Here is a 17,109-nt window from a genome sequence, read left to right on the forward strand (position 1 = left end):
CTCTCCAGAGGGTAGTGAGGTCTGCACAACACATCACCGGGGGAAAACTATCTTCCCTCCAAGACACCTACACCACCCACCACCCGTCACAGGAAGGCCAAAAAGATGTTAATGTGAGTGTAGCAAAATGCTTGTGCTTCTAGTTCCGACCATGCAGTAATATCTAACAAGTAATCTAACAATTTCACAACAACTACCTTATACACACAAGTGTAAAGGAATTAATAAGAATATGTACATGTAAATATATGGATGAGCGATGGCTGAACGGCATAGGCAAGATGCAGTAGATGGTATAGAGTGCAGTATATACATATGAGATGAGTAATGTTGGGTATGTAAACATTATATAAAGTGGCATTGTTTAAAGTGACTAGTGATACATTTATTACATCCCATTTTTTATTATTAACCCGACTAACAGGTTGAAGGTAAATGAAAGTAAATGCTGAGTGAGGTTGGGTTGATGTAGGCCTCATTGACATCTCATTTGCCAAAAGGAAACCATCATTTCAACGTGAAGCTAGTTATTCCATTATTCGTCCATGGTTGATTGGATCTTTGGAAGTTTAAAAGTAGTTACCATTAGCCTTATAAATAGGATACTGTACCAAAATCATGTTTTTCATAATATAGAGTGCCTTCAGAAAGTATTCACACACCTTCACTTTTTCCACATTTTGTTGTGTTACAGGCTGAATTAAAAATGGATAACATTGTTGTCACTGGCCTACACACATGATGCCAAAGGGAATAATGTTCCTCAAATCTGAAACCCCTTTGTTAAGGCAAGCCTAAATAGGTTCAGGAGTTAAAAAGTGCTTAGCAAGTCACATAATAAGTTGCATGGATTCCCTCTGTGTGCAATAGTGTTTAACATTATTTTTGAATGAATACCTCATCTCTGTTACTCACACATACAAGGTCCTTCAGTCGAGCAGTGAACTTCAAATACAGATTCAACCACATAGACAAATGCCTCGCAAAGAAGGGCACCTATTGGTAGATCAGTAATAGTAGTAAAGTAGTAAAGCAGACACTGAATAATTGTTTTTTTTAAATTTTATTTAACCTTTATTTAATTAGGCAAGTCAGTTAAGAACAAATTCTTATTCACAATGACGGCCTACCAAAAGGCAAATGGCGTCCTGCGGGGACGGGGGATTAAAAATCAAAAATTGAATAACAATATAAGACAAAACACACATCACGACAAGAGAGACACCACAACACTACATAAAGAGACCTAAGACAACAACATAGCATGGCAGCAACACATGAAAACACAGCATGGCAGCAACACAACATGGCAGCAGCACAAAACACGGTACAACAATACGTCACGGGAAGCAGCTACAACTGTCAGTAAGAGTGTTTATGACCGAGTCTTTGAAAGAAGATGGAGATAAAACGGTCCAGTTTGAGTGTTTTTTTGCAGCTCGTTCCAGTGAAGCATGGTGAAGTTATTAATTACACTTTGGATGGTGTACACCCTACAAAGATACAGGCATCCTTACTAACTCATTTTCCAGTAAGGAAGGAAACCACTCAGTGATTTCACCATGAGGCCAAAGGTGACTTTAAAGCAGTGACAGAGTTTAATGGCTGCGATAGGTGAGAACTGAAGACGGATCAACACATTGTAATTACTCCACAGTACTAACCTAATTGACAGACTATAGCGGTGGCTGCATAATGGGGGCTGCATCATGTTATGGGTATGCTTTTAATCATTAAGGACTGGGAAGTTTTTCAGGATAAAAAATAAACGGAATGGAGCTAAGGACAGGAAAAATCCCAGAGGAAAACCTGGTTTAATTCACCTTTCAGCAGGACAATAACCTAAAATGCAAGGCAAAATCTACACAGAACAATGTTTCTGAGTAGTCGAGTTACAGTTTTGACTTAAATTTACTTCAAAATCTATGGCAAGACCTGAAAATGGTTGTATAGCAATGATCAACAATTTGACAGAGCTTGAAGAATTTTGAAAAGAATAATGGGCATTTGTTGCACAATCCAGGTGTGGAATACTCTTACCCAGAAAGACTCACAGCTCTAATCGCTGCCTAAGGTGCTTCTACAGGGGTGTGAGTACTTATGTAAATGAGATATTTCTGTATTTCATGTTTATTTTTTTGCTAAAACTGTTTTCACTTCGTGATTATAAAATAAATTTGATAAATAAAATTTGATTTGAGATGGGTGAGAGAACAATACATTTAATCAATAAATTCAGGCTGTGGAAAATGTCAAGGGGTAAGAACATTTTCTGAAGGCACTGCAATAAAGCTTGATTTGATTTAGTCCTTCTCTTCAAATTAGATTTTTGGTTGAGATGGAGAAGTGAATACAACATAACTTGTAGATTAGATTAAATTTGAAATCAACCAACCATCCTTCATATGGGTCTTTCTATGAATAATGAGGCCAATGTGTGAAATTGGGATCAACATTTCTAAATGGTTTGAAACTAAAATAAAAAGGATGTACATGCACATGTACTTAAGAGGAATAAAAGTTAATATGCAAAGTGGCCCAAAACTCAATGTATTCAAGGACTTCCAGGGACTTTTTCAAGCACTTCATTGTAATTTTCAATAATATTGAGATAAAAAAAGGTAGGCCATTACCAATTTCAGAATAATACATTTTTTAGGCCATGCATTGATATCAAAATGATTATTACATTGTAAAATATGTGGGTATAATGTGGACATTGCCTTACTAAACAGATTGGATGCATGCATGGCAATTGTTCTGTAGCCTAAGTGGCCCGAGCAGAGACACATAATAAAGCCAACAACGTTAGCATTAATCTCACCATTTTAATCTCACCATCGCAGTTTTTATAATGATAAAGTAACCAAAAACCAGGTTCCTTTTTTATTGGAAAGATTTGAAAGCCAAGATGAAGCCAACAAATGTTGTCATCCTCATAATAACTGCTGTAGTATCTGGGATCTACATCTGTTTATATTAGTTACTGTGCTGTTACTAAGCAGTAATGCATTAGGGCAGTGTTACGTTACTACACCTAATAGGAAATGCACATGCGCACTGGAATGCCGCGAACTGTAGAGCGCGAGGGGTTTTGACTAAACGGAAACTAACTCTACTCCCGTCTCCTGCCTGGTCATTTCTCCTGCAAATAGTTTTACTGCAACAGAGTAGTGCAACACTCTTAAATCACAGAAAAATCAAGCAGGAAGACTTAGAAATTGTTAGCAATAATTACAACGACGTTTCAAGCACCAAATTGAGGAAATGTCTGATTTTCAAGGTAGGCCTATTCCAGTAATTTAATTTCTGAGCTCCATATTCATGGAGGCTACTTCAAGCCCCTTGTATTGTTTAAAATGGTATATATCATGTTATTTCATTACCAGATAATTTTGTGAATAAGCCCACTAGGCTATGTAATCTTATGTCATTATATCCAGAATAATTCATAGGAATAGCGTTGGGTGTTGTACAATAGTCTATCCTACTAAATTGTGCACTGTAGACTAGGTGTCCAATCCGAGGTACAAAAACATATGGAAACGTGAACATATTACCTTAATATTACCTTAATCAAGCAGACAACAACAGATGATCAACATCAATTCTCTAGGGATACTAGATTGAATGTGGATACAGGCACAACTCAGCTAGCACAGTGGATCTGGGCCGATTCCGGCTGAGAGTCAGGGCACTCTGCTGAGAGTCAAACTCTGCTGACATCATGTGGCCCGAATCTGGGCCGCCTTCGGGCGGTATTACTTATGGCTAGGATGGGGGATTGAGCTCGGGCCGATTCCAGTGTGAGTTATCTGGCCCCAATGTATTACTTGGGGCTCGGGCCGATTGGGGCTACTCTCTGGCAGATGATTACACTGGCTGCTCTATGTAATTATCATTTCATAATTGATTTTTCCATATTTTCTCATTATTTTTGTGTTAAAAAAATACAATTAACATTTAAATGAAATTCTTTAAGAGTCCTGTGTAGTATTTTATTATTTTGATACTTGGTGCAATTCAATTGATAAGCATTAAAAACTTTGTGGATGGAGCCTGTTGAATGGCAGAGCAGTCTAAGACACTGCATCGCAGTGCAAACTGCATTGCTACAGTGTTGGTTTGAGACCCGTGCCTGCCGCGACCGGTAGACCCATGAGGCGAAGCACAATTAGCCCAGCGTCGTCCAAGTTAGGGGAAGGTTTGGCCGGCCGGGATGTCCTTTTCCCATCGCATTGTAGGGACTCCTGTGGCGGGTAGCTCCTGATTTCTTTGCGACATGCGGTAACTCTCTGTAGTAGTGAGAAAATGTTGGAAACATGAACTTGCTTGACAATGCTGTAGGTCATGTAACTGTTTGTTACATGCAATATGCTTTGGGGACTTTACTGGACAGAGGTTGATTTCTGGTTTTGTGATAAAACAGATGTGGCTGAATTTATTCTGCCACTGTGTCTTCTTATTGTCTTGGCCTTAGGCCTACATTATTTATCATGGTCACAATTCATATGAACTAACAGGTTATGGAGCAAACTATGCAATTATCACAACACATACTGTTGTAATATGGCTTTTCTCTGGCTTGTCTTCCGCAGTGATTTTACCCACGCACCGCTATTGTGTAAGAAAAGTTAGAGTAGTGGTATTCTACCATTTTCAGCTGTGACCTCTGTGTCCTAACAATGCAGCAAAATGTCAAAAAAAAAAAAAAAGAATACAAGAAATCAAGAACGGCGGAATGAACCTGCCAACCTATTCACAATTTATATACAGTAAGATCAGCTAAGAATTATATGTATAGCAGTAGATTTATTAGAGTCAGCTATGTCAAGAATCCAGTGTAGAAATACATATGCAGTGTGTATAAACAGTGAACCACAGTGACCGGTGGTTGATTGTCTCTATAGAATGGGACAGCATCTTTTACTGTGTGTGTGAGTGTGTCTGTGAGTGTGTGTATGTGCGTGTGTTTGTGAGTATGAGGTGTGTGTGTGTGATAACTTGTGTGTGTGTTTTGTGTGAGTGAGTGTGCATCACCTGGTAGACTGCTAGTGATGGCTATTCAATAGTCTGATGGCATGGTATTAGAAGTTGTTTTTTAGTCTCTCGGTCTTAGCACCTGTACTGTTCTGTCGGACGGTCGCCGAGTGAACAGTCCATGGCTCAGGTGGCAGAGGTCTTTAATGTTCTTCTTGGCCTTCCGTTGACACTGGTTGCTGCAGGCAGCATGCCCCCTGTAATGTGTTGGGCACCACCCTCTGGAGAGTCATGCGGTTGAGGGCAGAGAAATATATTTACTTGTGTAATTTAACACAATTTCAGCGCATACATAGTTCTGATAAATATGTTGAACTTTTACTGAACAAAAATATTTAAAGTGTTGGTCCCATGTTTCATGATCTGAAATAAAATAATTTTCCATAAGCAACAAAATCATTATTTCTCAAAAAATGTTGCCAAAAATTTGAGCATTTCTCCTTTGCCAAGATAATCCATCCACCTGACAGGTGGCATATCAAGAAGCTGATTAAACAGCATGATCATTACACAGTTGCACATTGTGCTGGGGACAATAAAAAGCCATTCTAAAATGTGCAATTCTGTCACACAAAACAATGCCACAGATGTGGCAAGTTTTAAAGGGAGCGGGCAATTGGCATGCTGACTGCAGGAATGTCTACCAGAGCTGTTGCCAGAGAATTGAATGTTGAATTTCTCTACCAAAACGCATCCAACGTCATTTTAAGAACTTGCCAGAACGTTCAACCGGCCTCACAAACGCAGACCACGTGCATGGGGTTGTGTGGATGTAACGGATGTGAAACGGCTAGCTAGTTAGCGGTGGTGCGCGCTGAATACCGTTTCAATTGGTGACGTCACTTGCTCTGAGACCTTGAAGTAGTGGTTCCCCTTGCTCTGCAAGAGCTGCGGCTTTTGTGGAGCGATGGGTAACGATGCTTTGTGGTTGACTGTTGTTGGTGTGTGCAGAGGGTCCCTGGTTCGCGCCCGGTTATGGGCGAGGGGACGGTCTAAAGTTATACTGTTACATGGGCATGAGGTTTGCGGTTTGCTGATGTCAACGTTGTGAACCGAGTGCCCCCATGGTAGCGGTGGGATTATGGTATGGGCAGGCATAAGCTACGGACATCGAACACAATTGCATTCTATCAATGGCAATTATAATGGACAGAAATACTGTGACGATATCCTGAGATCCATTTCTTTTAAGGTGTCTGTGACCAATTTTCAGACATGTGAAATCTATAGATTAGGGCCGAATAACTGTATTATAATTGAGTGATATGAACTGTAAATCAGTGAAATCTTAGAAATTGTTGCATCTTGCGTTTGTATTTTACTTCAGTATAGATTGATGTAACATCCTGTTAGTCAAGTTAAGTCCACGTATTTAAGTTGAAGTATTACCCTAATTTCAATGTTTGAAACGTTGGTTGAAGTGAGATGACAACAGTACTGGTTGATTTATTTTTTCAAATCCAATGTATTTTCCATGTTGATTCGACGTCGCAATATGTTGACAAATTACGTTCCCAGTGGGTAGGTTCTATTAAACACTATGTCCCGAACATCATGTGAAATTAGATGGGTTATCGGGGGTGGCTGTGCAAAAGTCATTTAAATCCTTGTTGTTCTCTCCCTATGTATTCCACTGATACCGGTCAAAGTTTCTTGTTTTCTAACTATTGCTTCTTCCTCCCTCGCTTTCTCTCCTCTCCTCTCTTTCTTTGTCTTTGTTTTTGTTTTTCTTCAGACTGGGCTCCTGTAAAGAGGAGATAAAGTCCCCCAGTAGGACAGTCCCCTCCTCACAGTCGCCGTCTGACTTCCTGGACAAGCTCATGGGGAAAAGGTCTGGCTATGACGCTCGCATCAGACCCAACTTCAAAGGTACGTCAAAAAGTATGTTCAGAAGTAGGCCACAGCTCTCATAAAAAATACTGAAACTTCACTAAATTAATGCAAGCAGACAGCCACTGGTAAAAAAAAAAAAGTAAGATAGGACTTACCTGTAGAAATGGATAGGAAGCTTGGAACTGCATATTCCATGTCGTCGCCTAACTTAGAATTCCATATACCAATGTTATGCATTTTTTGTTAGCCTAGTTCTCTGTTGAAAAGTTAAACAAAGTGATTCATGCCTAGTTTTTCAACTTGTAAAGCGACAGGAGAGACACAGTATTCCGTACTAGAGAGCCACTGGAATCAGTACACACTACTACAGCAGTCGTTCCCCACCATAACCCATCTACAATAGTGTCGTACACATTTCATACTTGCTCAACATCATAGAGGTGACAACAAGACACTCCACTTCTTGCACATACATTCATTCAAATATTTAAAAAATAATATTTCTGAAACCTTTTTACAGCAGGTCAAAACAGTGAAAGGATTATTCCATATACGGAGTGATGGATTTTATTTTGGTTCTTTTTCAGGTCCGCCTGTGAATGTCACCTGCAATATCTTCATCAACAGCTTTGGGTCCATCACAGAAACGACTATGGTGAGAAAACACGTCTGAGAAAAGTCAAATGAGTTCATTGAATTTCCGTAGTCAATTAACGTCCTGGAATTGGAATCCATACATTTTCAAGCTTAATCATTGAATATGTTGCCGACTACTGCTGTCCGGAACAGATTCATCTCAGACACAAACCTATAAAAAAGGAAGGTGAAATTAAATGTTGAAATGAATATGCACATTAAACAAAATACCATAATTATCCAGGAATCATGATAACCCTAAGCCAGTCTCGTTTTTCAGTATAATCATGAATTACCTCGATAAGGATCATATTTGAGCAGGTTTACACTAGCTAAATCCCAGAATTTACAAAAGAGAAATCTGAAAGCTCTCCTCCAGTTAATATAATACCTGTTCATTCCTAACCTTTGGCCTGCTCAGTATTGGAGCAATTCCCTCACCTCTCTCCCTTTATTTCCTCGAGCCTATCAGAGCAATCTTCAGAGAACAGTGGGTCAGTGATGTTCTGATAATGAACAGTCCACTCTGCAATTAAAATGAAGAATTGGGGAAAGTGCTTGGTCAGTAGATTGTAGCAGTGAGCTGTTAAAATATATTTGGGCCCTGAGGACTTTACCCCAGGTTAGTTCAGCATGGACAGAGAGGACACTAATGATGTCACTGGATGCTGTGGCCCAGTTGTTTGTTGTGCTGTCCTTAGTGTATTTGTGATACCTCATGGGAACGGAGACAGACAGTTGAAAACTGCCAGGGAAGAACACAGCCAAAGAGTCTCTCATTACCATGAGCATTTACTAGAATGATTTACTTGAATAACTACCGTGACTAAATGAGGACATGTACTTTTTGTCGACCCAATTTCAAAATAGCTGTTAATTTTGCTTCCCACAAAGCTGATATTTGTCATTTCAACAGGCACTGAACAATACTTGGATTAAGCCAGAATCTGGTACCTCAGCCTGCACTACAGATAACTGCTAAATTAAAGGAAACACTTGAGTAAATGAGGGGTACAACATATATTGAAAGCAGGTGCTTCCACACAGGTGTGGTTCCTGAGATAATTAAGCAATTAACATCCCATGCTAACAAGTCTGCTACAGTACACACGTTGCCACCAGCAGTGTGTCAATGTGACGTTTTACCTGCTACACCAAAAACCTATTGAAATCTACATTTTTTCCCTCATTATTTTCATTCACAAGGTAGAATGAACACGCGAATCAGCCATCAAGAATTGAGCCTCGGCGATTCTTGAGTTTGGATGCTGCCATTGGACGTGATGCAATGCGGGCAGTGTAGAGACTCTAATGTACTTGTCCTCTTGCTCAGTTGTGCACCAAGGCCTCTCTCTCCTCTTTCTATTCTGGTTAGAGTCAGTTTGTGCTGTTCTGTGAAGGGAGTAGAACACAGCATTGTACAAGATCTTCAGTTTCTTGGCAATATCTCGCATGGAATAGCCTTCATTTATCAGAACAAGAATAGACTGACGAGTTTCAGAAGCAAGGTCTTTGTTTCTGGCCATTTTAAGCCTGTAATCGAACCCACAAATGCTGATGCTCCAACTAGTCTAAAGGCCAGTTTTATTGCTTCTTTAATCAGAACAACAGTTTTCAGCTGTGCTAACATAATTGCAAAAGGATTTTCTAATGATCAATTAGCCTTTCAAAATGATCAACTTGGATTAGCTAACACAACGTGTCATTGGAACGCAGGAGTGGTGGTTGCTGATAATGGGCCTCTGCTATGTAGATATTCCATAAACAATCAGCTGTTTCCAGCTACAATAGTCATTTACAACATTAACAATGTCTACACTGTATTTCAAATCAAATCAAATTTGATTGGTCACATACACATGGTTAGCAGATGTTAATGCGAGCGTAGCGAAATGCTTGTGCTTCTAGTTCTGTCCATGCAGTAATATCGAACAAGTAATCTAACAATTTCACAACAACTACCTTATACACACAAGTGTAAAGGAATTAATAAGAATATGTACATGTAAATATATGGATGAGTGATGGCCGAATGGCATAGGCTAGATGCAGTAGATGGTATAGTACAGTATATACATATGTGATGAGTAATGTAGGGTATGTAAACATTATAAAAAGTGGCATTGTTTAATTATAGTGACTAGTGATACATTTATTACATCAAATTATTAAAATTATTAAAGTGGCTAGAGATTATTGATGGCTGTTTAAACTTGTTAGGGATTAGCTCCCGCTGTGGGGATCAAATCAGCGGAAATTTCAAGAGCGCCACGTATAGTTTTTGATAAAAATCAAACTTTCATTAAAATACACATACAAGGTAGTGAATTAAAGCTACACTCGTTGTGAATCTAGCTACCAAGTCAGATTTGTAAAATGCTTTTCGGCGAAAGCATGAGAAGCGAATATCTGATAGCAAACACCCCCCCAGAATACCAGACCGTCAACAAAACAACAGATTTTGCGGTAGCCGGCGCTACCCAAAACGCAGAAATAAAATATAAAACATTCATTACCTTTGACGAGCTTCTTTCTTGGCACTCCTATATGTCACATAAACATCACAATTGGGTCTTTTTCCCGATTAAATCCGTCATTGTATACCCAAAATGTGATTTGCTGAAGACCGGTCTGATCCAGGAAAATTCCCCTTTACAAAACGCAACGTCACTTTTTAAAATTACAAAAGTAGCCTATATACTTTTACAAATCACTTCAAATTACTTTTCTAAACCAACTTTAGGTATTAATAAACGTTAATAATCGATTAAATTGATCACGGGGCGATCTGTATTTGATAGCAACAAGTCTTGAAATCATCGTCCATGTTTTCACAATCATAACATCCTGTGGTGAGCCCAAAGAAAGGATATACGTCACGCTACCCAAACCAAGGATAAAGCCGAATGAAAATGACAGCATTGGCGACATCGTGTGGAAGCTGTAGGCGTTTACAGGGGGTTTTCATGTATTTTTTTCAGCCTTAGACATTACATTGACTGGCGGATGGATATATTTTTTGTGTTTCTGGGAACAGTTTTTCGACGCATTTTGACTCCTTAAACACTTTATGTTATAGCCACAGACACGATTTAACCAGTTTTAGAGACTTCAGAGTGTTTTCTATACACACACACTTATCATATGCATATACTATATTCCTGGCATGAGTAGCAGGACGCTGAAATGTTGCGCGATTTTTAACAAAAAGCTGCGAAAATTCGCATCATCCCAAAGAGGTTTTAACAGTCTGATGGCCTTGAGATAGAAGTTGTTTTTCAGTCTCTCGGTCCCAGCTTTTATGCACCTGTACTGACCTTGCCTTCTGGATGATAGCGGGGTGAACAGTCAGTGGCTCGGGTGGTTGTTGTCCTTGATGATCTTTTTGGCCTTCCTGTGACATTGGGTGGTGTAGGTGTCCTGGAGGGCAGGTAGTTTGCCCCCGGTGATGCGTTGTGCAGACCTCACTACCCTCTGAAGAGCCTTGCAGTTGTGTGCAGAGCAGTTGCCGTACCAGGCGGTTATACAGCCCGACAGGATGCTCTCGATTGTGCATCTGTAAAAGTTTACGGGTGTTTTTGGTGACAAGCCAAATTTCTTCAGTCTCCTGAGGTTGAAGAGGAGCTGTTGGGGCTTCTTCACCACGCTGTCTGTGTGGGTGAAACATTTCAGTTTGTCCGTGATGTGTTAGCCAAGGAACTTAAAAATATTTCTGATCAATTTGATGTTGTTTTAATGGACAAAAAAGTTGATTTTCTTTCAAAAACAAGAAGTGACCCCAAACTTTTGAATGGTTAAGACCTTTTTTGAAAGAGCACAGTTTGAAAGATATGGCAAATAGAAATCAAACAGGATAGACATCAGAAATAGATGGGAGAGGTTGAGGGTAGAGGAAGGACAGGAGTAAAAACAAACAAAATGGAACTATTGTAAAATAGACTGTGACCATAAAATGTATATAGTATGAATAAGCTGGAAATAAAGGCCTAAGGTTTGTTTTTCACTAGTTTGCTCCAATTGGGGGAGGGGTTTTAGGGTTGGAGGGTAATAAAGGAAATATATATTTTTGAAGATATTTATTTATATGTATTTATATGTGTATGTACGTGTAGGTATGTATATGTATGTTTATATATATATATATATATATATTTGCAAAAAATATATGAGGGACTGGAAGTGATGCAGACAATTTCATTGACAATCTATCTGCAATATTAAAGATAATCTACCCCTAAAGGAAATACTAAAAACAAATAATTCAAATCAGTCTGATCAAGATATACATTATTTTCGAAGTATAAATACACCCTACTAATTGAAAATAAGCTTCCCTTTGTCGCATTGGCTTTTGTATAATTAACAACAGTAAAGGTTATTCATTTAATCAGACTTCGCACTTCTTAGACAGACTATCATGAACAAAACATGCTAATTAAATCATTGAAACCTGGCAACAGTATCTCGGCTCAACCTCGATGTATCTTCTGCAATTCCTCACATCCCATCACCTCGCCTACTTCTCAACGGCATTCAAGGAGAAGGCCCAAAGTTCATCCCTTCTGACATCTTCTCCTATGCGTTTTGAGGAGGAGGCGAGGAAAGAGGATGCGATGCGAAGAATCGAGAAAAGATTAATTGAGAAAGAGCCAATGAGTCAATTTCTTGGTCAATCCACAGGACTACAGGCTCAATGTGTTCCTACGGCAAAAATGGAACGATCCCCGATTGGCTTACCAGGAGTACCCGGACAACTCCTTGGACCTGGATCCCTCCATGTTGGACTCCATCTGGAAGCCTGACCTGTTCTTCGCTAACGAGAAGGGGGCTAACTTTCATGAGGTCACCACTGACAACAAACTGCTGCGGATATTCCAAGATGGGAGCGTACTATATAGCATCAGGTGAGCAGAGGCAGTTCGGTCTGTGATCACAGAGGGAGCTATTGAGTTATTCAAGACAATTCTGCCTATGGCCAAAGGGGAAGCTAGTGAGTTATTCAATTCAATTCTGCCTATGGTCAACGAGGGCGGCAGTGATTTATTCATTACGATAACTTTGATACCAATATACTGTATTAGCCCCTCAACCCATACACCGCTGTGAGTTGATATATCTCTCCTCCATCAACATTCATGACCCCATGAAGGGAAGTGAAAAATATACAGTTAAGCATGCCATATTGATTACAATGGCAGATGTATCCGCTAACAGTCATCACACACTAGTCCAAATACATTTTCGTAGCTACCTCTGAGCTAAGGATAAAATACACACGCAGAGAAGCTTCGAAGGCTCATTCGTCATTGTATTTCTGGGCCTACTATTGCACGTTATCGCAGCACAATAGCAATGGAGGCTCCTGCGAGTAGCCTAGAGCTGGTGGCTCTCGTCGCTCCTCTGGGCAATGCATTACAGCAGGTAATTACAAAGCTTCTCTTCAAACCCAAACTCCCTAATAGCTCTGTCTCTTCCTCACGGCTCCTTGAAGACTCAATGCGTCAGCGCTGCAATAAATAAAGGGAAGGACGTGTCTACCAATTAGTTTGCTATTACGGCAAAGCCCTGTAATCAAATGGCACCGTAACTCATGGCATCCTTTGCAATTAGCCTTTTTTGATAATCGGAGAAAACGCACACAAATCATGACATAATGTATAGTAGAGTTTATCTAGGGGGTAGGCCATAAATATTGGTACCAACATAGCATTAGGTATGTTTTCAATCACATTTCAAAGTCCCTTTGCATCTGTATTTGTATTTATTGAGGACCCCATTAGCTGCTGCCATGGCAGTCACTTGCTAAATGTCCACATTATTTATTACATGATTCAGTTGAGGCTTAGGGTTTAGTGAATGATTAGTGAATAAAATGCTCTTAGTTTTTTAAATATTTAGGACAAATGTATTCCTTGCCACCCATTCTGAAACTAAATGCAGCTTGCAGCTTTGTTAAGTGTTGCAGTGATTACACTCGCTGTAGTAGCTGACATGTAGAGTGTTGAGTCATCCACATACATAGCCAAACTGGCTTTGCTTAAGGCCAATGGCATGTCATTAGTAAAGATTGAAAAAAGTATGGGGCCTAGAAAGTTGCCCTGGGGAATTTCTGATTATACCTGTATTCCTTTGACTCTTTGTCTTAATTTGTCCCTGTATGTTGTAATTCTCTTCTTTCACGCTCTCATTTGCTCTTTACCTTCACCTAAAACTTCCCTTCTCTCTTTTCTCTCTCTCTTTCTATCTCAGGCTGACTCTCATCCTGTCCTGCCCTATGGACTTGAAGAATTTCCCCATGGATATTCAGACCTGTACCATGCAGCTTGAAAGCTGTGAGTCTCCTTCCTAATTTTCCTTTTAATTCCCTCCCCAGCCATTTTCACACTGGCTTTTAGTTCATGAATGGAGTGTTTGTTTTTAAGTTGTGAAATTTCTTAAGAGATACAATGCATTACCAAAATTTAGTAAGACACCTGCTCATCGAACATCTCATGCCAAAATCATGGGCATCAACATGGAGTTGGTCCCCCCTTTGCTGCTATAACAGCCTTAACACTCTTCTGGGAAGACTTTCCACTAGATGTTGGAACATTGCCCACGGGGACTTGCTTCCATTCAGCCACAAGAGTATTAGTAAGGTCGGGCACTGATGTTGGGCGATTAGGCCTGGCTCGTAGTCGGCATTCCAACTCATCCCAAAGGCGTTCGATGGGGTTGAGGACATGGATTTTTTCCAGCCAGTGAAGTTCTTCCGCACTGATCTTGACAAACCATTTCTGTATGGCCCTTCGCTTTTTACACGGGGGCATTATCATGCTGGAACAGGAAAGGGCCTTCGCTAAACTACACATAATTGTCTAGAATGTAATTTTGTGCTGTAGCGTTAAGATTTCCCTTCACTGGAATTAAGGTGCCTGGCCTGAACCATGAAAAACAGCCTCAGCAAATTATTCCTCCTTCACCACTTTACAGTTTGCACTATGCATTGGAGCAGGTAGCGTTCTCTTGGCATCCACCAAATCCAGATTCATCCATCGGATTGACAAATAGTGGAGCGTGATTCATCACTCCAGAGAAAGTGTTTCCACTGCTCCAGGGTCCAATGGCGGCGAGCTTTACACCACTCCAGCCGACGCCTGGCATTGCGCATGGTGATCTTAGAATTGTGTGCGGCTGCTCGGCCATGGAAACCCATTTCATGAAGCTCCCAACGAATAGTTATTGTGATGACGTTGCTTGCAGAGGCAGTTTGGAACTCGGCAGTGAGTGTTGCAACCAAGGACGGACAATTTTTATGCACTACACGCTTCAGCACTTGGCATTCCCATTCTGTCAGCTTGTGTGGCCTACCACGGTGCGGCTGAGCCGTTGTTGCTCCTAGACGTTTCCACTTCACAATAACAGTACTTACAGTTGACTAGGGCAGCTATAGCAGGGCAGAAATTTGACAAACTGATTTGTTGGAAAGGTGGCATCCTATGACAGTGCAACATTGAAAGTCACTAAGCTTTTCAATACGGGCCATTCTATTGCCAATTTTTGAGATTGCATGGCTGTGTGCTCGATTTTATACATCTGTCAGCAACGGGTGCGGCTGAAATAGCCAAATCCACTCATTTGAAGGGGTGTCCACATACTTTTGTAATATCACCACATATGAGTGACATTGATTGAGGTTAAATGCAATGCCTAAATGTGACAGGCTAGGTTTTGAGTTGCTGCTTTTATCAAACATCCTCAGATGACGGACTTGTGCATACATAAAATGAAAGACGGACTTTCTGACACCGACTTGTGTGATTTAGCGACCCAGCAATACAAGATTACTGGTTAGCTTTGTCAGTGTTGTTGTGTAAGGGTAATGCAATTCCTGTGCTGTGTATCAAATGTAGGAATCTATTCATGAAAAATATCAACAGAACAATGTCTAGTCTATAAAGTCTGTGCATAGCATGTCATTCCTTGTTACATAAATAAAATGTAAATGTGAAAAAAAGTATATTTGCTACCCCTTGCCCCAAGCACTGATAGCATCCACAAATCCAATTTTGAAGATATCAATAATGAAACTTTCATTTTGTGTCCCCTTTTATTATATGACCCACCTCTCGCCCCCGTAGGTGGCTTAATTCCACCTCTGCCAGGCCAGACAAAATAACTAGCAAGAGGAGAACCAAATGGGAGCAAACCTGGCTCGGAAAACAAAATATTTCTTGCTGGGAGATCCAGCAGCAGGCATTTGAAATGAATTATATGTCAAGTAGTGTGGTATACTCATATTTCAATGCCAAATATGGTAAAAGATTGATAAATATATTTGTTGTTTGCAATTAAACCTACCCTCCTAAAGTGTGGAGAGCAGCTGAGGAGAGAAATCTTGGCCAACATAGGAAAGCATGCCAGCCAGCAAGTTTACTACCTGACAGGACCATTACAGGAGTCCTAATAATTTTTGATTAAAAGAAGCCCTCCTCTTCGTGTCTCTGAAGGGAACAGCCAGCTCTGTTTTGACAAGTGTTAGTACACCGCCCAGGGTGTGATCACCTTGGCTGCATGGGGAGGACATGTCAGGTTTAACAGATATAACAGGAAGGTTTAACTATCACACGCTATGCCAACTGCCAATGCTGCACATTGAGGGCGAGAGCAAGGAGGGAAAAGAGAGAGGGATATCTTCAGGGTCTGCTAATTCTGAGAATGGAAGTCCAGACCAATGCTGTTTGACAGCCTTAGTCTTGATGCCTTGAGCTCTAGTATATATAAATAGTATGTACTGTAGCAATATCCTACATCAAACAATCTTTAAAACCATCATGTGTTCTCATGACCCAATTTGGTATCCTTAAGTCAGTAAGTAGATGTATAAAGTGTAAATCCACAGGACAGAGTTGGACAGTAAAGCTGAAGCTTGACCAATTCAGACCTCCATCTAAATGTGTTTTTTTACAGGGACAAGACTAGGTCATCTCGTCAAATAAATCCAGACAGTGCATCTCATAAATTACACTTTGACCACACACTTTGAATATATTCATTTGATGTTTGACTCCTATTAGTGTGTAACTGGGAAGGAAAAGATAACATTTAGTCACTTTTGTGAAGACATTAATTAATATTCTCCTTGCTTGTTAGGGAAGGATATGTGAATGACACTGAAATCTTCTGGAGCAAGATAATTGTATTTTAGTGGTCATGTTGTTTTCAGGCTGCTGGTAAGGATCAGGGGATAATATCTTGAATAATTTCTGTCTTTGTTACACAGGCCCCAAGGGCCCAGAAAGACATCAGTAGTTTTATTCCAAAATATTAATGCATGCTACGTGCATTTTTAATGGTCTGGTAATCAGACCCCTGTGTGGGGAAATGGAGCCTTCAAAGGTGTGGGAGGATAGACTGGGTTGAGGTGTGTCTGTGCTCGTGTACGCATGCATATTATGTGTATGCATATTTGTGTATGCGCCAATGTAGGGCCTTATAAAAATCTGTAAATTTTTTTCCCAAATCCCATTTCCTCCATTTTGTTTTTCAAATTTTATTCAGGTTTTCACTCTCAAAATCACACTGTTTTCGATAGAAAAACAACAAAATTGGATGTTCCAA

General features: G+C 40.1%; 1 protein-coding gene across 1 annotated transcript in view; it reads left to right on the forward strand.

Moving 5' to 3' along the window:
* Positions 1 to 6,767: 6,767 nt before the first annotated feature.
* Positions 6,768 to 17,109, forward strand: part of LOC109905329 (glycine receptor subunit alpha-4) — a gene marked incomplete at its 5' end in the record, with an annotated part of 43,171 nt that continues 32,829 nt past the window's right edge. Inside the window, 4 exons of the mRNA XM_031791403.1 lie at positions 6,768 to 6,909; positions 7,461 to 7,528; positions 12,190 to 12,413; positions 13,759 to 13,841. Of these exons, the coding sequence (XP_031647263.1) occupies positions 6,768 to 6,909; positions 7,461 to 7,528; positions 12,190 to 12,413; positions 13,759 to 13,841 (517 nt within the window). The remainder of the gene's footprint in view (positions 6,910 to 7,460; positions 7,529 to 12,189; positions 12,414 to 13,758; positions 13,842 to 17,109) is intronic.

Source organism: Oncorhynchus kisutch, linkage group LG15 (genome assembly GCF_002021735.2).
Source record: "Oncorhynchus kisutch isolate 150728-3 linkage group LG15, Okis_V2, whole genome shotgun sequence".
Taxonomy (NCBI): domain Eukaryota; kingdom Metazoa; phylum Chordata; class Actinopteri; order Salmoniformes; family Salmonidae; genus Oncorhynchus; species Oncorhynchus kisutch.